Below are 23,971 nucleotides of genomic sequence, written 5' to 3'. Positions count from 1 at the left end.
GCAGTTTAGAAGAAGAAAACACAATCACCCTCAATCAGTATTTTTAAATACCTGGAAATATACTATGTTTAATCGCAGACCTTGATAGTTTAGGAACTAAACTAATCAAACAAAGTTCTCTGAGAACAGTCATTTTTAAAGGATGACGAAGGAGATTTTGAGCAGTGATGTGTACCACTCTCCTTTCCATACGTGTCACATTGATGATTTCAAGAACCATGTCCTATCAATTCGGCACTTCATAAGCCAAAAAGTCTGCGTCATTAGAGACACAGCCTTGTTTTTAATGAAATCTCAAGCAGGTTACTCAACAGTGTTTAAAATTAGGCAGCCTGTTGCTCCACTTAAGTTAATGACAGCTCGTGAGAAATAATTAGGATGGATATAGCTGCCTATCCTCCAAATAGCCATACTCTGGTGAAAATGTGTAAGAATACCGAAGGAAAGAAATGCCAGCACAGTTAACTTACAGACTCCGCATGTTCCATCACTGCTAACACAAAGAAGACATATTCTTGACCACTCTGGAGTTGCTTGTTTGTAAATCCACCATAATGTTTGTCATCCCCCAGGGTGAACTCAGTGGGAAGGACGTCAAAGTGAGCGGCAATATATGGCTTTAATTCAACTTCTCTCCCATATCGGAGGCTTCTGCGTTTCCTAGATATCTCTTTAAGCAGCTTAAGGAAAAAGTGGGAAACAGAAAAAGAAATGTAAACAACAATAACCCAACTTAATGACGGTTTCATGGGAGAAATTAATTCAGGACTGGGAACAACTCAAATACAATTTGTCCACATTTCATGCACCATGTCAGCATCACTAAATCTCAGTTCTTTCTTTCAAATGCTTGTCTTGCTGTTAAAGTAAGGTGCTAGACTGCTCTCGCAAGGCCCGGGCTATCACCACAGGACAAACAGACCCCTCCTTCACTGGTAGCTCACACCATTGTCTATCCTAATGAAATCTTCTCAAAGGGCAGAGTGCATTATAAACCTAAGTAAAAAAAGTCAGCTTGATTCACAAAAGCCTGTCATGCAGGTTTTATTATTGTTATTTATTAAACAAATAGTAACCTCAGATAAAGCCATCAATTATGATCAACTTCTGGAGAGGGTAGTACCACTTTAGGTGTTTTAATAATGAGATCATTTATACGATACAAATTCCCTCAAATCAGCAGAAATAGAATCGAATGACCAAGTTCTAATTGAAACTTGTATTAAATAGACATTGTCACTCATTTAGCAATTTGTGGCTTGATTTGGTTTTTTGGCTTCTTAAATAACCTTTTGGTTATTCGTCACATTTATCGTGACATCAGCTTTTGTGGAGCTGATAGTTCCCGGGAGAGATTGAATTATCTTCCCAGGTGAAACAGGCAGGGTAGATAAACATTAACTTTAATATTACCCTGAAGAAAACAAACATACACATGTACACAAAAATCCTTCATGTATCTCTAAAAGAAAAAGGTAGAACTTATGTTTCAATATTCCTGTTTTCCCCTCACCGTTTTCATTAGAAAGTCACATTAATGATATTTTATCACAAACGATTTCAAAGTGATGTTGAAGTTAGCTTTGTTTTCTCCCCTTAAATATATTGGTATTTCATAGGGTGTGACCTGGGAAAAAGTTTACAGCAGTCTGTGATGCCTTCTTTTTGGAATGAAACTTGTCTTCAGCTCAATAAATAAGCTTAAGGTACTAATCGAAACATTCTGGCGAAATTATTGGCTACTCTTGTTATGTAAGTGGAAATGATAGCTCAAAAACCAAAGTAGTGGTATTTCCTTAGCTCCTAAGGCCAGGCCTTTGTGATAACGGCTGCAGACTCTACATAGAGCATGCGTCAAATCCTTCTGCTGGGAACCTGATGGCATACTACACGGGGCTGTAAATGTGCTCAGCTGGTCAAATGTAAATCAAACATGTAAATGCTCCTTGGGTTATAAAGATAATCCGTGCCCATGTTGTTTTGAATTTAATTTATAATGTTCTAATATTTTCTTTAACTTTGAGCTTATTGATACAATGAAAATTACATGAACTAGAAGCTTTTATGAGAACCACAGTAGACTGGACATCACTTGTTTAGCAAACTTGGACTATCTGATGATACATTCAGGTAGGCTGATCAATTACACACCAGTGAAGAGGGAATAAAACAAGACCAGAGACTTAGCACTATCTTTCAATCCTGTTGTCAAGTTTAGGTTAACTTATAATAATGTTATCACAACGGTAGCTAAGATTTATTAAGCACTTAGCTGGTGCCAAGCACTGTTCTCAGAAGCCTAAATATGTATTAGTTCATTTACTCCTTATAGTAAACCTTATAAGGTAGGTTATTATTATATCCCATTTTATAAATGAGGACACTAAGGTATAGCAGAAAGTGGCAAATATATGTAATCAGCTCCACTGGCAAAATAAAATGAAATTACATGTAAGAGATTTTTTAAACTATATTTTTGTTTGCTTAATGGTTGCACAATATCAAGAAACACAAATGCAACATTTAAGCTAAGTTGATAATCTAGATTGTTTTAACTCAGTCTATACTTAGCCATATGCAATTTTTGTGCATCTGTTCTCATTAATGCAGCTGAATGTGTACTTAGATTTCCTTTTCCTGGATTCTTGTAACATGTTATTTCAAAAAATTCTGATGCCAAATATTTAATAGTATACTGGAAAAGTCATTACGAAGGTTATTATTGATATGTAGTAAAAATGAGCCATTACTTTAAGGACAAATGTACTGCAGACGAGCTGAACAGCTTTTTGAAGTTGGTTAATCAGAAACATTTACCATCAGTTGCTTATGTGACTGTGTCCTCTCTTCCACTTCACTGATCAAACCCTACCTTGATTTTATCCATATTTCACATGTATGCAACTGTCATAATTCATCCCTATCACTGTCATCCCCAAGAGTACCTTTTACTAGGGTTTCTTTAGAAGACTTGGAGAAGTACCTTATAATAAAATATTTGGGTTTTTTGGTGCTCCTTAGATGCAATGCAGCCATTCATTAAGGTCAAACCTGGAATATCAACTCTGCTCCTGTAGGTCCCTCTAATCTCTGCAGGATGTTTCCTGTGTTATACTTTAAATTGGTCAAGTGTGCTCAGATGACACCAAAGTTACCCAGTATGTTGAAGTTACAGCTACAATTGACCACATTATTTAGCAGCAAGCCTTTGAAGTAAATGCAATGAAAAGCTTACGATATATTATAAGATCTGCCCTGAATTAAATATAACTAATATTTTATGAGTCATTCTGTCCAAAATTCAGTTTGACTATCAACGTCTGCTCTGCCCAGTCTGACCTTGACAACAGAAGTTCCAGTGCATGAATTTATTATGTGGAGATTCTGATGCCAAATATTTACAAAGGATAAATGAGCTCAGAAGATAATATTGAGAGTGACTCTGTTTAGGAAGCCTCTTTTCATTTTTTATGGGCCTAGATGTGAGGCATACATGTGGAAATCCCCTTAGGCCACTATTATATTCGATGATACAGTTTCAACAATTTGAATTACAGGACTTTCTAAAAAATCACTTGGTCAAATACATTTAAGAGAGGAACTGTGCTTTGTCAGAGCTGGCAGTACCAAGCCATAGATAAAATTACAACCATGCTTTTATTATCCATGATAGGGGGAAAAATGTCTGTAGGGATCAGGAACTGGATGAGTAAGCATAAAGTGAGGCCATAGCCTAGTTTCATTTGTTCCCCTACACAAGAGTTACAAAATGTATTGGAGGTAATTCCAGAAGATATATCAAGGGCTTTAGTTTTTTATCAGAAATAATTTTCATTTTCCAGTCAATGCATATCTTATTTCTTCCACCATTAATTCTACAATGTGGTCTCAATTATATCAGTAAGAAAAGTGGGAAACAACCCATCCTGACCCCAAAAATTTGAATTAATAAATGTTCTTTATCCAACTATTATACAGATTAATGCACCACAACTTGTGGGATGATTAAAATGACCCTTTGTTATGGGAATCAGCAGCACAGACCCATAGAATTTAATTGTAGGAAAGTTCAATGTCATATAGCTCTCTACTTTAATCCATTAGCATTGCTGTGCATTTTGGAGGTTAAAACCTGGCTATAAAAGAGAATCCGCTTCCTATTGCTAGCAAATGGTTCTACTTCTAGGAAAAGGTTATTATTTTAAAATATTTGACATCATTTTTGGATTGAATCTTAATTCTTTGATAACTTGATTTTTGCTTTTTGTTTCTTGCTTTTAACAGGAGGAAAGATTCATAGATTCTACAAGTTACCTTTTCATTTTAAAACCAATTCCAATGGAATTCAGTAATTTATTTGACAGCTGATTAAAATAATAAGTAATAATAATAACGATCTCAAGATTAACTGATTAGTCAGTTGCAAGTAAAAGCATGCCTTGCTTCAAAATGTTTACAAAAGGGGCACCTGTAAAGAGGGAACGTGATATGATGAGCACTGGGGGATATACTCAACTAACGAATCATTGAACATTATATCAAAAACTAATGATGTACTATATTTTGGCGAATTGAATTTAAATTTAAAAAGGGGGGGTCACCTGGGTGGTTCAGTCATTTAAGTGCTGCCTTCAGCTCAGGTCATGATCCCGGAGTCCCAGGATCAAGCCCCATGTCATGCTCCCTGCTCAGAGGGGAGTCTGCCTTTCCCTCTCCCCTTCCTCCTGCTCCTTCTCTCTCTCTCTCACACACAAACACACTCATTCTCTCTCTCTCTCTCTCAAATAAACAGATAAAATCTTTAAAAAAATGTTTACAAAAGACCAGCTGACATTTTGCATATTCAGATAGAAGATTGCTATTCCTCTAACATAGAAAAATGATTTTGTTCCTTCTTTATTAACAGAAAAAAATTATAACATAAATTACTTGACATTACTGAAATGATATCTCATTTTAAACCCCTCCAATGCTTATCTAATCATTAAAGAGTGACATAAAAGCATAATCCTAACCTTGAACTCATCTCCCTTTCTGAACTTGATCAAGTTTAACTCAGATAAATGAAGTGGGTGAAGATGAACCATATGTCTAGAGAGGATATACGTCTGCCGAAAGAACCTAATAGCCCTTATCTGTCAGATCACAGTCTCCTTAGTGCAGACATGTATGAAATAAACATCTCTTTCCTGTAATGCAGCTAAGGAATTTCTGCTTTCTCTTGCTCTGTTTGCACTAATTTAAGGTAGAGAAAATACCTGGAAACAACAGGTTGGGATAAAGGTGTGGCCTATGTTGTAAATAAACTCAACAAATTAAAATCTCATATGTCCCCAAGTGGGGGCTTTTATTTATTTATTTATTTATTTATTTAAAATTTTATTTATTTATTTGACAGAGAGACAGCCAGAGAGAGAGGGAACACAAGCAGGGGGAGTCAGAGAGGAAGAAGCAGGCTCCCAACGGAGAAGCCTGATGTGGGGCTCGATCCCAGGATGCTGGGATCACGCCCTGAGCCGAAGGCAGACGCTTAATGACTGAGCCACCCAGGTGCCCCCCCAAGTGGGGACTTTTAATTTGCTTTCTGAAGTGATTCAAACCAGCATCATGTTAAAATAGCAAAGTCTTTCCTGTATTTGACTGAACCACAGCATTAACTTGCTTGGCCCTTTGGGGATATGGCTTAACATTTCTGATCACAGTTTTCCCACCTAAATAGAGTATATAATATTTAGGTCTTATTCTTCATACTATGTATTAACTTCCAAAAAAAAAAAAAAACCAAAAAAAAACCCCAAAAAACCAAAAACAAATGCTCTTTTTGCAAAAAGAGTATTAATTATCTACTATTGTTGTAAGATTTCAGAAATTAAAATCATACTATTTAGTGTTTGTTCTGTTTTTTTTTTTTTTTTTCTATATTTCTTTCTTGGCTCAAAATTTGGGGATGTGTTTGGTTTTTTTTTTTTTTTTTTTTTTTTGTCCGTGAGTTAAATGCATTCTTGATTCTGAAATCCTACAAAATATAGAATAAGGCAAACGTGCTAATCAGTGTGATTTTGTGAGAAACTGGTCAAGAACGCATAGTAGGTCGGATGTTGAACTCTGGTGCAGATTGCAATTTAGCATTTGTAACAGCTTCAGCTACCACTACACTAATGAAGCAGACCTTGGAGTTCATAACAATGATGATGAAGTCTTTGCTGACAATTCACTTTGCCTTCCACACCTTGCATCATGTTTTACAAGGGGCAAGAAGCAAAATATTAAAGCCAACAAAGATTAGACTGGTTGTAAGCTTTCCTGCAGCTAAATGTCTTTTAATTAAAGCAAAAAGTTCTTTGTTGGGATCCCTAGTGGTTATCAGGCCCATAGCACTGAATCATCCAACCAGCGGACCAGCCAGCCATATAGAAGTCAGCACCTGGATTAGACTTCCTCCCATACAGAGGAAGAGTATGTTTAATAAATTAAATAACTAATGAAAGACATAGTCAAAAAACACATAGTTACCTCATCTAATTCCATTTCATCTGGACTCTCCCATGGCTTGACAAATTTCCCACGAGATTTCTTCAAAGGCACAATTATTATGTAGTAACCTCTGCACAAGAATGGACAGACAAAAATAAGGTTAGATCAAAGGGAAAAGAAAACAGATATGTCCTTAAATCTTCCACAGACCAGTGATTGAGAATGAAGGCAAATTATGGAAATGGAGTGACTTGTCCATCAATGAGAAATAACCACCTGTTTATTCAATTTTAAAAACAACATGGGTAGACATTTATGTGTGACTTCAATGATCTTGTATAGTAATACCACCATGGTTGACTGCTCTTTATTAGGTATTGTAAACAGAGCAGAAACAGTTAGGACCCTGGTGCTGGGCACATACAAGTTTAGTATACTGAAACCCAGCATCACAGGCTGTTGAGCTAAGGATTTTCTATGACATCGATTTATAAGGGGATTTTTTAAAAAGAAAATGTATAATAAAAATTACTCTTAGCTCATACAAATGTCTGGATGATGACGACAATGATTTCGTTTATACATCCCTAAAATGCTTTTCATTTGGATAAGAAATTAAAGCATAAAAATTGCCCACAATTTCACAACAGTTACATAATGATGTAATTGTTTTCTACCCATCAAATTGTAAACCCTAAGATAAATACTGCAGAAATTTGGAGACAATCACTATCTGTGGGTCTTCAAAATAGGTCTCAAAAAATAAATGTATAAGAAGGGCAAAAGTAACTGAGTACTCACATTAAGAATAGCCAACCAAAATTTAAGTAACTATAAAGGCACCTGTTCACAAGTAGATATGGGCTATTTGAAAAATTGTTTTGCAATTTCCACAAAATGTATACCCTGGTTTTGTATTCATGGTTCATGACTCTGTTCGATCTTTGGTAGTAACTATATAAGAACTTTAAATATAGGTGTATAATAGCTAACACATCAATCACTTCCTACCTCCCAGGTATTATATTACATGTAAAATCTCATTTTGCCGTCTAAAAAACTGTATAAGGACAGGTAACAGACAAAAAGATAAATCCAGAGAGACTAAATTATGACCCAAGTTAAAACACATGGTGAGGGGATACAAACCTATATATATCTTAACCTTGGCAATAGTCTGGCTCTTTTTTTTGTTTCATTTACTCTGTATTATAAAGTACTTTAAAAACTCTATTATTTTGTGGAGACTTGTGAAAATGAACACACACACACACACATGCACACTTTTAAAAGAGAAGGATGCCATACAGGGAAAAGAGACCGCAGGAGAGCCACGACCAACCTTGCATCGCATTATATCACAGAGACCAACAGCACACACAGGAAGGCCTCTTTCTACTTACATCAAAATAAAACCTGCAAGAAGCTCAGTAAAACCCTGTGATAAAGAACTCTGTTTCCATAAACGAAGTCTAGAGCTGCACCATCCAATATGTTAGCCACTAGCCAGACATGTGGCTAGTCTGAACTGAAATGTGCTGGCAGTGTTAAAAACATTGGATTTTTAAGACTTAGTATGAAAAATAAATGTAAGATATCTCAGCAATAAAATTTTAATAGTGACCGTATGTTAAATGATAATATTCTGGATATATTAGGTAAAATAAAATATGCTATTAAAATTAACTTTACCCATTTCTTTGCATTTTTTGTTGTAGTGTTAGAAAATTTAAAATTTTGCATGTGGCTTTCATGATTTTGAACGGTGCTATTTTAGAGTGTTTTGGGGAAGAACGTGGCATCTGGAGATACATCTGGCCCACACCTGAAGCTCTATCACTAATTTGCTGTGTGATCTTGGGCTGATATTTAACATCCCTCAATCTCAGTCATATACTCTGAAGAATGAGAGCGCAGTGTGCGGCGGGTAGCACCATACCGTCGCAAGCCGCTCTTGCCAGTACTGTTCATCATCGTGGGAGAAATGCACCTGAATTACGTTATTCAAGTAGGACTCAGTGACATTCCCTGAGATGCAAGTTCAGGAACTTGTCAGACATTTTTTTCTCCCTAATCAAGAATTCAGGTCAAACCAGACAACTGTACTAGAACCCTCTCTCCATGGTGCTCTGAGCAACTAATCAACAGACTCCCAGAATCACATCACTGAGCCAATCATTTTCTTTCCTACCAATAATCATGATGATCAAGGAGGGTGAGAAGGAAGAGTTGGGCCAGTATCTTGTACTTTATGATCCAGAATAAGCTTCCTCTTCTTCTTATCCTCCTACCACCTGAAGGATTTGCCAAACAAGTCCATCATGTTAAATGAGCCTGGAGAAGAATGGCAGGGGCTGCAACTGAGCGTACAAAATAACACTGCAGATGTACTTGATAAACACACTCATCAGGAAACCTCTTGCGTTTCACTACCAATTGCACTAAGTCAGGACTGCTTCTCTTTGCCTAAAGTAATGATACGAAACATTATCAGAGAGCTCCCATTGTCCTCTTACAGAATCTTGGAAATCAAGATTAAGATGATGAATTCTATTAATTTTTCTTCTGCTTTCATACTTGAGTTACTATTCTTATACATGAAGAAGGAATCCATTCTTTTCTTCTGCAGTACTCCCCAACTGTTCATTTAACTTGTGGCTGGGATAAGAATTGAACAGCCTTTGCCATAGCAAGTAATTAACAGTGTGGCTGGATATGCATGGCATTGTCTGTCTCCTGACGTCCAAAGCATTCATCTAGAGCAGTCAACGTGGAGCTGCTTCAAAGCAGCTCTCACTCATTGAAAGAAATGTAGCATAGGGAATTTGGAACTCTGTATTATAAGGAAGATGGCTTTGTAAACACCCATCTCTTTGCCTTTCCTGAAACCTAGTTTTCCCCTGACAATCCTGCTTCCCTCACAGGCTTCTCATGTGGTGGCTGTTTATTCATGCCCCTCCGCCACCCAGGCACCTCAGATGGAGGGCCTAGGGTTTCCCTCACGGCTCACTGTTGCTTCTTCCAGGTATTTTTTCCTCCCCCCCACTTCCTTGAGCTAAAAACAAAAAGCAAGCCAAAAACAACTGTCTCTTTTCTTAAAGCTCATATATTTCAGCTACTATATTATTATTATATTATTATGCTCTTCTCTTACTGATTTTTGTCATCTATGAACCTCTTCAGAAACTCTCTTCTTCCTTCCTTCCTTCCTTCCTTCCTTCCTTCCTTCCTTCCTTCCTTCCTTCCTTCTTCTCTCTCTTTCCTCCCCCCCCCTTTTCCCCCCAGAGTCAATGGTCTTCCTTTTCTCCCAAACTGTGCCATCATCCTGGGTGATTTCAAGCTCCAGAGAGCACCATGCATCACCCAGGGCTCTCAGATCTTTGATTCTTCTTTTCTAGAGCCTACATTTTCTACTCTACATTAGCTAAAATCTGTAATTGCCCTTCTCTGTGCCTGAAGCCAATGAACTGCATACAGCTTGAGAAATAATGCTCAGGGGTGAATGATTTTGTAAATTTCATATTCAGCAACTTCAGGCCTTCAATGCTGCCTGGCTAACCCACCACAATTTCTCCAGTTACCTCATCCTTCCACTTCGTACAACAAGTTTCTCAGACTCTCTCCCCGGGCCTCGAACCTTAGACATCTTTACCTCCTCACTAGAAGATAGCTTTATATCTATAAACAGAAAATAAAAACATTCAGACTAGAACTCTCTCATCTTCCACCTACCAAACTCTAAGGCTACTTATATGTACCCATAATCTGTCCTTTGGGTAGAGTAGAGGGGCTGGCTCTATTCATGAAGGCCAATCACTTTCTTGAATTTGTTCCCATCATCCACTCTCTTAGGAAGTCGACTATATATCATACCCCCTCTCTCTCATATATCTCAACTTCTCCTTACCCTTTGGATTCTATTAGCTTCCAACCCTGTATAAATACCTGACGTTTAAAAACCAAACAAGCCACATCCCACTCCAATCATCTTTTTTGCTCTATCCTATCCCTTACTTGAATTCTGAGGAGACCTGTGTTTCTTGCTGTTCTCCATTACCTCTTCTTTCACTCACTTTCCAGCCAATTATATTCTAGCTCCTGCCTCATTAGCCCACCACACTGCCCATGCCAGGGTCCTCAGTGACTTAGGTAGGACTGCATCAAAATGAGAGTTTTTGACCTTTGTCTTATGTGATCTCTTAGTAGAATTTGAAAATGTTAATGAGACCCTCCATGAAACACTCTCAGCCATTTCTCTGTACTCAACTCTCCTGGTTTTCCACTTAACATCTCTCACCAAATTAACATTATTTCTTTAACAGGATTTAACAGCCCACTACCTTGCTGTTAAATGGTAGAATTCCTCAAGATCTGGCCAAGGACTTCTCTTTACTCCTTCTCCTTCCTACATGGTCTCATTCTAGTTCAGGGCATCAGTTATCACCTAGATACAAATTACCTGCAGATTCATATCTTCATCCCAGAATGCCACCTCTGAACTCTACAGGTTTATCCAATTCCAAATCCATGTCTTCATGTCTATGTCCCAAAACGACCTCAAACTTATTGTGGTTAAAACAAAACAAAGGATATGCCTCCAAAATAAATCTTCCACCATCGCACCATGATCCATTTGCTATAAACCTAGGTGTTATCACTGACAATTTGCTTTAACTCTTTTCCTCTCTCATATCCATTGCCACCAAGTCCTATCATTTCCAGGCTTTATCTATAGTCCATTTGCTTCTTCCTATCTCTCCAGCCACCAATCCGGCCTCTTTCCATGCATCATGCTACATTTGTCTCCCGACTTTCTCTCTTCTTTGGACTTAACCACCTCTAGTCCAGTCTCTGAAATTTTCATTTTGCAATAGACAATTGATTGTACCACCTCCAGTTTTAAAACATTTCAATGGACTTTCATTGTTCTTAGTATAAAGGCCACAAAGTCTCATAAGACTCTCCTGACCTCTCTGATTAGATCAATTTCCCCTATTATATGGTCTTAATGGACATTTTTAGTCTATAATTATCTTATACTATTTAAGATATGTATATTTAGAAATTATTGCTAAAGCAAATGTATATATAAACTCCCTGGATTTTTTTTTTTTAATCCTGCTGTTTTATCACTGAGTTATTTTCCCATTGAAAAGTAGAAGTGGGTGGAATAGGAGGTAGCTTTTGGGAACATATATGTCCCCTAAATCAGGCAGTCAAAATATTCAGAGCCCTTCTCTCCGTGAACTTTCAACTCTCAATCTCAATCCAGCATTTTCTCCTTTCTCCAAACCAGCAATGACGTGGCCAAATACTGTTTATAGGAAATATACCTCTTTTTGCAAAAGTTCTTTTCTTTACAAGTGTCGTAATGATTCTTATTCTAATCTCATGGGATAATAAGGAAAAAAAAAGATGATTCAGAGAGGAAAGTGAAATGGGGAGCTAAGATGTACTCTACAAATTGAAATCAACCAAATTATATGAAATGAAAGAACTTGCTTGAAATAGAAAAAAAAATGTTTTGGGGTATAGATCAGCTTTATATGTGGATAAAATTAAAGTTTACACTATGTTTTGCCTATCTGACTCAAGCTTGAAGTTTAAGCTCAAAATACATTTTTAGACATAGACTTTAACTATTAAACTAATAGAAAAATAAATAACTTCAGAATCAATATATCTGCAAATGCTCTCACTACTTATAAAGTAAGCTGTGTTTTCCCAGTATATTAGATTTAATTAGATAGGTTAAATCTAACCTTCAGAATTTTAATTATATTAAGTAAAGTTTTACTAATTTTATTTAATATGTTATCACCAAGGGGCCCAGCTCCATATAATTATTTGGGAAGGCGAGCTCTGGTCTTTGTGGTGGTCCCTCTTCAAATTCATCCAGGCTTTTTGTATTAGCAGAATGTATTATCATTCTCAAACTCATTATTTAACCAGGAGGTCAAAATCTGTCTCAGAATTTAATGATGAATGTCATTCCTTGCATAATTTCATATATATATATATATATATATATATATATTTATATTTATATTTATATTTATATTTATAGTTATATATATTTGCCATCGTTACTTGGGTATATATTGTTTAAATCAAATTAATTTACCATAGAAACCCCAAAGCAGGTTGAATGACCTTTCCAGTCTTTATGTTTAAATTAAGGTTTTCAATCTTTTTAGCTATGTGTTGTCAGACAAGTTAAAGTTACTTAATGGCTTCAAGCCTCATTTTCCTTTTTTGTAAACTGGTGGATGATAATGCTGGCCTCTGGGAAGCCTTCCCTTTACCTTTCATCTAAACTGTCATGACGATCTACTGATCTTATTGCTCCATAACACCTAACACATTTCCATGATCTATGACTGCACATGTGTCTGATTGCTCCTTGTTCTAAGGTTTGTCTGAGGGCAGGTCTGTCCATTCTTACTTGTCCTTGAGTTTTTAATGGTTAATCAACTGTCCTAGAAAAAAAAACGTCTTGGTCTGACCAACAAATCATGGTTTGTATAAGTCATGATTCAACATATGGGCTTACAGCCAGACTGGCTGGGTTCAAATCTTTCCTCTCTGGCTCTGCTCTCGTGTGGCCAGGTCAAGTTAACCCACCTCGAAACTTCGTCAGCCATAAAATGAGAAGCACCCTTGTGAAGATTCCATCACTTACTGTGTGCAATGTCCTTGAGCAGCAACTAGTAAGCCCCCTGTCACTATTAGAACTATTCTTAGTACCAACTTTAAGACTGTGGCCAGGCCGGTTAGTATCTCTGAGCCTCACTTTACTCACCCATAAATGGCGTGATTACCTACCTCATGGGGTTATTTTGAGACTTAAATAAAACATTCAAATGTCTTCAGTAAACTGTAAAGCACTATACAAGTTTAAGCCTTTACCCACTGCAGTTGACAACCAGGTGATGAGTGAATTATTTCTCATTAAACATTAAACAGATGATACATTAATACATTGAACTATTAATGGTGTGCACATTTTATGAAGCACCTTTGTAAGTCATGCTTCTAAGAATATCTTCTTTAAAAGAGGAAAAAAGTAGGCCAACCTGTACGACAAATTAGTAAGACCAAAGACATTTAAAATTTCATAAAATGCTCTTATTCATTTCTATTTTTCATAAATATAAAATGATTACTATGAAATTAACTAACATTGGGTACCTTCTGGCAGCTTATCTCTTAGTGCAATCTGGGTGGTACATTTTCCCTTACCACCCAGAGTAAAAACCCTGCTGTATAAAGTCAGGGAAGTTCCCTTCGTCACAACTTGCTTCTGGAAGAATGGTGGAGTTGCTAATTTTCTGACTCGCATTCTGCCCCCTAAATCTATCTATCCAAGTAGTAGAAGGTTGAAACATCACAAATTCCTGGTGAAGAACCGGCGGTGCCTTCAGGGCTATTTCACAAGAAATGTAGCCTTTCCCTGAGGGAGGTCCCTCGCTTCTCCACACAAGAATCACTCATGAAAGAATACAGAAGCAATCAGCCTCGGCTGTGTTACATTTACAAGAGACAGATTTGTTTCCGGTGGTGGTAAGTTGGGGGTCGGGATGAAGACTTCCTGATTACCTTGACCAGAAATGAGAAAGCATGGTGTCTGTTGATAAAAACAGCCCTTCAATCACCAAAATTTCGTATTACTGGAAAACAAACTGGAAGAATTTTTCTAAAGAGCTTTGACCTAAATGCAAGTTAGCAATCCAGCCCACAGCTCTGGTATCAATCCTGTTTTCTCTCCTCATTTCTCCCCTGGCATACTGAACAAAAAGCTACATTCCTTTCTAATTTCTTAACTTGCCAACTGCTGCAAGTGGCACAGCATGGCACACAGCTGCCTGTAATAATGGACTGTGCCACACCAAGACAGGATGGATGGCTTTATGTTATTATCCCTTTAAGAAGTCCAATGTATATAGATTATTTAGCATTTTTGCTTATTTTTTCTAACAGGAGATTTGCTTTTCATTTCCTATGGTTCTGATACATTTCCCACTCAAGTACTTTCCTAGTTTTGTCTTTTGCTCTTTTCCCCAGAGTGACTAGAATATATCTCTGGGAATCTTTAATTCATTTCTCGAACACGATTTCCCCCCCACAGTCATTTGCTTTCTTTTTATGTTTCGAAATGGTCTCTACTCTTAGTTACCAAAGTTTTACCTCTTTTCCCAGACTCCCATTTCAAATATAGGAGGAGGATTACATAAATAAAACAAAGAGGAAAACTGAACAAGCTAAAGAAAAGCACTAAAAGATAGACTATATTCTACAATATTCTCGACTCATTCAGAAGTTGGAAAATGAACCAAAAATCTACCATCAAGGGACTAAAATGCCATTTCTCAATAATGTCTAACACATTCAATCAAGCCAATTGGGTAAGGAGTCACTAAAGACATTTTTTTTTAAAGACATTTTTTCTTAAGTCTCGAAAACTAATAACAAATACTACAAATTATACTATATACTATTTTCATCTTTTAATTGCTCTTTCCATGAATACATAGTTCATGTCTTTGAATGGATTAAATTTATACTCTGTATCTTTCCCGTTTCTTCTTTATTTGCAACTATTTTGCCTTTTCTAAATCTTCCTCATCCTCAAGACTCAGATTAAATATTAGCTCTTTCTAGATGTCTCCCAGACATCCAAGTTGGGCTGGAACTCTGGCAGTACTTACTGGCTCCATTATATTCACATGATCTATTTTTCTATCTGTTCTACCACCATCATGCAGGGCTTTCTCTCAGTCATCTTTTTATTCCGAGACCCAGCACTGGGCATGTTTGTTGGATGCCAGCTGAAATGTCTTCATGGATGGGGAGGAAATGGACAAATAATGAGGGCTAGTCTTTCTCTTGCTCCTGCGCTATCACATAGGCTGTCCTCTGCCTGAAATAGCATCTCCCCAACCCCACTCCCACAGACCAGATAGGCTCTTGTCATTCTTTAAGCTTCAGTTTTAATGTCACTTTCGCCAGTCCCCTTCCCTGAGTTACATAACTGGGGTTGGGAGGTCCGCCTTTGGTCTCCCTTATCCCCTAAGCTTTGGTATCCTAAAACTCCATTTCAATGGTCTCTACTTGTCCAAGTTCCCCAATTAACTATGTTGTGTAAGAGCAGTAAGAAAGCATCATCTCTACTAAGTCCCTAAAATATTGTCTGGTACTAGGATGGGAGATATATATATATATATATATCCACGGATGATTTAAACAAAAATGGATAATTATAATCTCACTTTCATATTAAATTTTGTTGGAATAAAAATTACACTAATATTCCATTCTCATTTTCCAGTTTTCTGAATGATATAAGAAGAGGGGACAAAAAAAGGAGATCTGATTTCTCAGTGAATTTATTTTAGTCATAATCTTTTGGAAATTCCACCATCTGGTTAAAATTCTCCAATTATTTCATCAAATAAATAAGAACAGGTTTTCTCTGGAAGAATGGATTTTAGTTAAGTCAAAAGTCACCAATTATTAGACTTTTTAAAATTTCAACCATGGCACTGCATTAAAAATTTCTTATTTATAGTTTCACTTTTTAATAGCTGATTTTTTTTGTGTGTCATCTTCTTTAAATTTTCTGGAGCTTTGGATATTTCTGACTGTACACACTTTCTTGAAAAGTCTTTTGCCATGAACTTGCCCTGGCTTGGCTCTCCACTTAACTTTGTAATAAATCCTGCTGTGTACTCTACTAGCTCTTTTCTTCCTGAGACCTTTACTTTATAATCTTTGCTTCATATCTTCACCCCACTGTCTCAGTGATTCTGTCTCTTTCCATAAATACATTGCTGTTGTGTTAATGATTCTCAAATTTCTATCCATAATCCTAGTAATTTCTTTAAACCCACATCTCTAAATAGGTATTTCACTGATACCTCATGTAAAACATACACAAAATTGAACACAGTCATTTCCTCCTGACTTTTCATCCTTTAAGATGAATGGCAGTATCATTCACTTTGTTACCCAAACTCAACTCTCAGAGTCATCTACGATACTTTTCCTCTGCCTTGATCCCTCAGTTGAAGTGGTTACCAATTCCTACTACACTACTGCTCTCGTCTGCCTCTGCATCCTATTTCTGTCATCACCATCTGATCTCAGAATATTGTTATTTCCCTAGAGTCAACCAACTACACAATGACATCCCAACAGTTTTCTCTATGTTGCTCCAATATCCTCCCAACATATGCCTTCAGGAGCCATCTTCCCTAAGAACTGCCCTAATTATATCACCAGATTGCTGCTAAATGTGAAGGTCCCAGCAATCCATAAACTATGTAAAATGTCTCTGCTGGACCTTCAAATCTTTCATAGCAAGTTTCATCTAAACATGATCATGTGGGATACAAGAAATGAGAAAGCAAGGAGACAGCACAATCTCCAGCATGCAGTGGATATCCAATAAATATTTCCTAAAATGGAAAAAAAGGAAACGTAGGTGTTACATAGATGATACATGCCACTGTCCTGCACAAACACCTTTACTAAATTTCTACCATCTACCGGTATAGTTCTAAGCTCTGAGTGCAACTTGGCTCTTGCATACCTCTCTTACTTCTCTTGTTCAGGCCTTACAAGTTAACTTGCTTCCTTTACTAATGAGCCCTTGCATATAATCTTCTCACTCTGGTTTTTTGTACGTGTCCTATTTGTCTTTTAAGATTAAATGAGAAACCTCCTTGACCCATTTCATTATCAGTTAGCTTCTCTTAAGATAGAGTCTAACTCTATCATTAGCATAATATATTAGTATAATATCTGTCTGTTTCTCTGTGTCCCCCATTCTATGGTAGCTCTTTGGAGACAGAGTCCACATCTTCTTTTGTTCTCCATGATCAGCCACAACACTCATACTTATAGACTGCTGTGAACATATTTTTTTTCTTCTTTTGGCTACAACCAGCTAGCTATACTGATTATAAAATGTATCTGCTACAATCAACTAACTATATTCAACCAATCAACTACTTAATTGACTGGATTTAATTTTTCACTTCAGGCCCACTGGACTCTACACTGTGCTCCATCCAAAACAGAAAACTTGCATTTTCCAACTTTCATGTTTTTTCCAACGTCATCCTGAACTATAACTTTTGAAATGCCTCCTTTCCACACACATAAACAACAACAGTGTCATGTACCATTTTTGCTTATCTCATTTCCCAAAGTTTCCTTTGGCTTCATAATACTTTGTAAGACTTCCTCACCATTATAATAAGACTTGCCAAATATTAGAGTTATTAGAGTTTTTCAACTAGTCACCTTATTCTGTATACAATGACATAAACTCCTTTAGAGTAAGGACCACATTCTATTTGTCTATCTCAAGTTACATCATTCCTGAGACATAAAAAATACTCAGTGTTAAGTTAATGAGAATCTGTGTTATAACGATCACGAGAATGGGGTATAATAAAGCTTAACTAAAACTGAGAGCCTATGTGGAAGAAGCTTTTACTCCATATACAGCAATAGAATCTTTTATAACCTCTATAATACTGAGGTTGAATTTTCTCTTCTTGCTTACTTGCATTTCTATCTTTCAGCCCTAACCCTCCAATTGACTTACTTTATATTCTCATTCGCGGGTACTTCAGGCAATTGCACAGTAATCATGCCATCCAGGTTGGTCTTCCCGATGAAGGCAGGCTTGGTCCGCAGTACATCTGGGGCAGTCTTTGCTGTTACCCTGTGTTGCAGCCCACCAGCACTGTTTCCACGATTTGTCAGCACAAATGAATATGACTTCTCAGGCTTCAAGTTGACAATTAACTTCTGGGTAGCCCGGCCATCCACTTCTTCTACCATTTTCCCATCATCATAAAGAATCTAGAGGATACAATCAGTCAGAGAGATGTGGTTATCAGAGAGGCAATGTGTGCTTTCTAAACTAATGTGTGCTTGTTTATAGAATATACATGTCAAGTCATTTCTAATTTTGGGCCATTCGTAAGCCCGTAAGCGTTCATAACTTCTAGAGATTGAATGAATTTTTCTTTTGTTTTTAGTGCATAATTCTATAACGTTTCTAAGTCTACAAAAATAAAGAAATGTATGATATTTTCAATATTTGACCTATTGCTTGCATATAATCTTAATGGAAATTGTGCAGAAATGCTCTAGGTTTTCAATGTATTATCCACACCACCTTTTTTCTAAACATTTCTATTCCTGTTCCTAAGTACATTTTTGCCTTCAAAATGTTTCTCTATTCTTTATTTCATAGACTTGCACTTCTTGCTAACATCTCTCAATATCTCTCAATTGCAAATTTAAAACATACAAAGTTTTCAGGCCAATAAACAAATGTTTTAAATCCCAGGATACTGCATTTTCAAGATGTAGAAGCCATGTGAATTTCATTTTCTGGTGGAAAAACACAAGCACTAGCTTAGACATAAAAAGTCTTGGAACTACAAGGTGACTGACAAGTGATACCACCCCTAGGTTTCAGCTCCCGCCTCATCTTTCAAGTGGAAACCAAAAAGGAGAAAAGCAAGTGTGTGTGGCTGAATCAAAGTGGTGTGTATGCTTTTTAAGTAACTTACTCAGGTAAACTGCATGTCCCCCCACTGCTCGGTTTTACCCATGATATCTTACAAATTAGAAAACAACTTACTTTGAAAGGCATGGCAGAATTATAATTTTCTGGAATTTCCCAAGACAACAGCACTGAAGTCTTCATTACTGCTTTGACATGAAAATTTTTTGCAAACACTGCTGGAAAAGGAAAAACAGTGTATTTACACTACTCCTAAAAACATATGACCTGTCCTTTTCCACCATGGGCCATCGGGCTTAAGCTAGATGCCGTCTACTTTGATCAGAGAGAGAAGTGTGATTTGCCCAGCTGTTTAGACCATTCATTTTACTATCCCATTCTCATAAAGATCTCTTTTTTTTTTCTCTCCAATTCAGTCACCTCTATTGTATTTTCCTTACCTGAGAACATTGGGGTGCTGTCAGCCAGACTTGCTTGGCATTCTATAACCAAAATCTAAGACATCCAAAATATATTAAGTTTTACATACTTTACCTTTTGGCTTTTGCTGAACCTATTAATATTAATGGTCCGATCAGTAATTTATAGCTTCAAAATACTGATTTCCAAAGACCGACATTCCTTTAAAGGAGGAAGGCCATAAGCAGACAAATCCTACCTTGATCCACAGGCAGTGTCCTGAACTGGACACTGGGACTATATGGCCCGGGCCCTTTGCTCGTGTGAGCACGTACTTTTACATCATATGTGGTATCTGGTTTTAAGCCACTGAGTGTCATAGTGGTATCAGCTGGAACAATAAGCTGCTCCATTGGAAGAAGAGGGATGTTGATATCCCTATACAGAAGAGTATACTTGGTGATGATGCCATTTCTCTCTGCCAGGACAGGTGGCTGCCAGGATAACTGGACGGAGGTTGAAGTGGTGCCTTCCGAGTGGAGGTTTTGAGGGAATCCAGTTGGGACTTCTTCTGGAACAGAAATCTCCTTCACTATCTCTTCCCCAAAGCCCACTTTGTTTCTGGCTGAGAGCCTGAAGATATATGATGCTCCTTTATGGATGTCTGTAGCTGTAAAGTGATCTTCTTTCTCAGAGAACTCAAGAGTAGTGAGTGGTTCCGTATCTTTCCTGCCAAATTTTAGACGATAGCCCTGAAGAGGTCCGAATGTGTCCACAGGGGGGTGCCATTGAATGAGAGCAGTATTCATTTGAGTGTGGTTAATCACAAGGCGGGGTTTTCCTGGAACTGGAGCACATGGGAAGGAGTGGTAAGACCAACCTACACTGACATTCACATTTTAATCACCGCTGAACGGGAACAACACTCTATGGGAATTCCGTTACATTATTTATTAAAAAAAGACTTGGTCTATATACCTTTGTGGAAATATGCTTCTCCTCATACTTAACTATTAAGGTAGGCTGAGATACCAGAATTTGATAACAGACACAAATAGGCTTTGGAAATGTTAAGGGAATTAAAAAAAAATCTCTCATCAAACCTTCACACATATAAAGGTTCATGCCACAGAGAAATGAATCCAAGTGAAGATTAGCTAATTAGATACAGCTAATAAGAATAATAATTATAACATATTTAATTATTGGGTACATGCACTGTACCAGGCACTGTGCTAAGAGCGTTAGACATAGTATCTCATTTGATTTACATTTTTCACTCTTGACTACACACTCTGATTAATTATCTTCATTTTCTATAATAAGAAAATGACACCCAGAGAGATAGAAAACTGCATAGTCAGAAGTGTAATAAGTGAGAAAGCTGTAAGACAGTCTGAATCCATAGCCCAAACACTTAGCTATACTCTTATGTTGCTTATAAGTTTTTTTTTTTCTTAAGTAGTGCAAAATAATGTTGCTTTGAGTTATCATGGTTATAATTGCAGTTTTTGTCTATACTTTTTACCTGGGGATAAGCCATGACTAAGGAATGATTTTGACTAGTTGGTTGGCAGAAAATAAAACTAGAGCTTTTCTCATAAAGAGATTATAAGTCTGGATTCTCACACCTCCAACCTAGGCCCAGTATGAAGACAATATATGTGCAGACATCTAAAATATAAGCATGACCTTCCTCAATATCCAAATCTCCGTTGATTAAGAAAGTTCTGAAATGGAAACACCAAAATAATCCTGTCTGTGAATAAGATCTACAACTCTAAATAATTTTTTGAATAGTCACTAAAAAGTGATGGGCCAGTGTTCATGCTATGGAAATCAACAATGCCATTTCTTTCTCTGGGATTCACATCCCTTGGCTCCTCCTTGATAGCACCCCTATCTTAAAGGCAATAGGAGCTTGATGCTTTATGTAATACATGTCAGACGAATTAAGACACAATTATAAATATAGGTATAGGAAATACATGTTCTTCATTTCGGGATTTAATTTCAGGGGTTTACACTTAGTTGTCTACATTTCAATAGAGGCTTGGTTCCATAGCCAGTCAGCATGTATCTCCTACGCAGGGCATTAAATTAGCTTGATACAATGCTATTCTTAAATTTAAAAAAAAGAAAAAAGGGGGGGGGAGCCCAGAAGACTTTGCCTTAAAGGAGTTTTGCCATCTGTAATCCTGCTGCTTGAGGCAGTTCCAGGTGGCAGGATGTAAGTGAGGCAAATCTTATGACATTTAGACAAATTTGGCAGTGAGCACGGCACCCAGGAGGGTGCTCAACATCACAGCTGTTCTTTGCTTTATGCCTTTACATAGAGGTGTGTTCCTAAAAAGTTGTGTGAGAAGCGATTCGGGAGGAGTAAATCAAATCATAGTTTAAATGTTCCATGGGAGATTGTGATATAAAGGGATTGGAGGAGAATCCTTTTGTAATTATGTCTTAATTTATTGGTTTTACAATCTCAGGTCTTCCTTCATGCTGGTTTTTCCTAATGTAAGCCAATCAAAGTAACTCTAAAGAGCATTAAGAAACTTTGCTCTTCAGAGGAGCAATCTCATATTTTGTAGCCTTCTTACTTTTCTTCTCTTTTCTGTTCCCCATCTTTTATGTGATTTGGCCTCTTCAGAATCCCCACAGCAAGGAGTGAGGAGAAGAAAATGACAAAAACAAAACAAAACAAAACAAAACCCAAAACTGTAAGTCATCAATCCAGTTCAAGATGGCCGCTCTTCTGAAGGAGTTTGTTGCTGAGAGAGGTTGAAGCACATGAGTGACATCCCTGCCCACACAATCATCCCTCTGGACATTCACGGGACTTGCTCTTCCACGTCATTCATTTCTCAGCTCAAATAGCTTTCTTCTAAGAGATCCTTTCCAATCACTCTTTCCAAACATCTCCTAGGGGCTATCCTATCCTTCATATCTACACACTTTTATTTTTCAATTTCTCACTTACTGACAGTTTATTATATACTCATTTGTCTACTTGTTAATTATCTGGTTCTACTCAGAAAATAAGTTTCAGGAGGGAAGAATATTTCTGTTTTGTTCATTGCTGTATCCCCAGTACTGGGAGTAGTGCCTGACATGTAGTGGGTGCTCACAAACATACTTGTTGAATGACTGACCGAATAATTTGGGCAAAGTATATCTTAATGTTTTTCTTCTGAACTGTGTATCAAAAAACACAAAAGTTGACCACAGTCCACTTTTTCTTTCTGATAGAATTCACCATACCATTTGGAAAATTAGTATTATTGTCACCTGGAAGATGCCCAAGGCACACATATGCACAGATATGGTTACCTGCCCCAGTGGTGGACACCAGTTTGGGCTTGCTGCGAGCACCATCTCCTTTGGTGGTGTAGGCTGTGACAGTGAGGGAGTAGGAAGTTTCAGGCTGTAGCCCAGAAATAATCATGTCCTAAAATGACACAATAGAATGACACTGATTTAAAACACCACAAACACTCCAGGGGGAAATCAAAGCATCTATCCTCATTCTATGCATGCTTAAATACTCCCCATAGCCATGCCAAGCACTGGAAGTTTCATGCCTGTTGTTCATGCTATGAATGCTATGTTTTCATGCTGGCATTAAAGTGGGGTCGTCAGCCATCGTAAGAGGTAATCCTAAGAAGTAGTCGTTAAAAACATGAAACCTAAGGCCAGAACTCCTGAATTCTTGAATTTAAACCTGCATCTCCTTATTTCCTAGTTTGGTGAACCAGGGCAGGGGAGTTAACTCCCTTTGTACCTCCATTTTCCATGTGAAATAATAGAAGGATTAAATGAGTTATATCAGGTAAACACAACTATGCCTGGCTCATGGTGAGCAAACCATAGACCAGCAGTTGTATTATGCCAGGAGCTCTCACTATGCATCCCCTATAGCCTGGCCCACAGACCAGTGATGGGTTGATGCCAATGTAGTCTATTTTATCACCATACTAGTATTGTGCCAAATGGCTGATCTGTTGGACCTAGATATCTTGACAGCCAGAGAAGTTTCTTAGGACTTGAGCAACATATTGGTTAATTATATAGACTACGAACTAAAATCATTACACACTTAGGAGGAGAATTGTCTGGTGATTTGGAGTATGTCATAAAACCAAAGAACAATTTTTTTTTTTACCACATCATCATGGAATGTGCTCAATTAATTCTATTTAGAAAATGTTAAGTGTCACAAACTATTTATCAAAACTCTAGATTTCTCTTAATTAGGGCCCCAAACTGTGATGGTTACAAAACTTAGATCTGTTCTTCCAAACTGGAGATTATGTGATTCTTTACATACAGTAGTTATTAACTTGTTCTGTTATTTTCTTTAGAGTTTCTACACACACGCCCACATCCCCGCACACAAATACAGTTATAAAGATCCCTTTCAGATATTTGGCACAGCTATGTTTCAATTTGAATATGGTTAGATTTAAGAAATAATACAATGTCATTGTCTTCCGCATCTGAAGACAATGCAAGTGAGAGTTCATGGAATGGACTAGATTGTGTGGAGGACAGAAG

General features: G+C 37.2%; 1 protein-coding gene across 15 annotated transcripts in view; it reads right to left on the bottom strand.

The window, feature by feature from the left end:
* Positions 1-23,971, bottom strand: part of PTPRD (protein tyrosine phosphatase receptor type D) — a 2,182,843-nt gene that overhangs the window by 134,486 nt on the left and 2,024,386 nt on the right. For 9 of the 15 annotated variants that reach the window (XM_087869643.1, XM_045780711.2, XM_087869649.1 and 6 more), the window contains 6 exons: positions 22,748-22,865; positions 19,680-20,267; positions 19,139-19,239; positions 18,089-18,348; positions 6,514-6,604; positions 471-680 (listed from right to left, as the gene is read on the bottom strand). In XM_087869643.1, the coding sequence (XP_087725769.1) occupies positions 471-680; positions 6,514-6,604; positions 18,089-18,348; positions 19,139-19,239; positions 19,680-20,267; positions 22,748-22,865 (1,368 nt within the window). The remainder of the gene's footprint in view (positions 1-470; positions 681-6,513; positions 6,605-18,088; positions 18,349-19,138; positions 19,240-19,679; positions 20,268-22,747; positions 22,866-23,971) is intronic. The other 6 variants (XM_045780713.2, XM_045780721.2, XM_045780723.2 and 3 more) reach the window with 1 other exon arrangement.

This window comes from Ursus americanus, chromosome 18, assembly GCF_024610735.1.
Source record: "Ursus americanus isolate L20-20 chromosome 18, mUrsAme1.1.p, whole genome shotgun sequence".
Classification (NCBI taxonomy): Eukaryota; Metazoa; Chordata; class Mammalia; order Carnivora; family Ursidae; genus Ursus; species Ursus americanus.
Note: the sequence above shows the minus strand (reverse complement) of the source record. Positions and strands in the feature narration are given on the sequence as shown.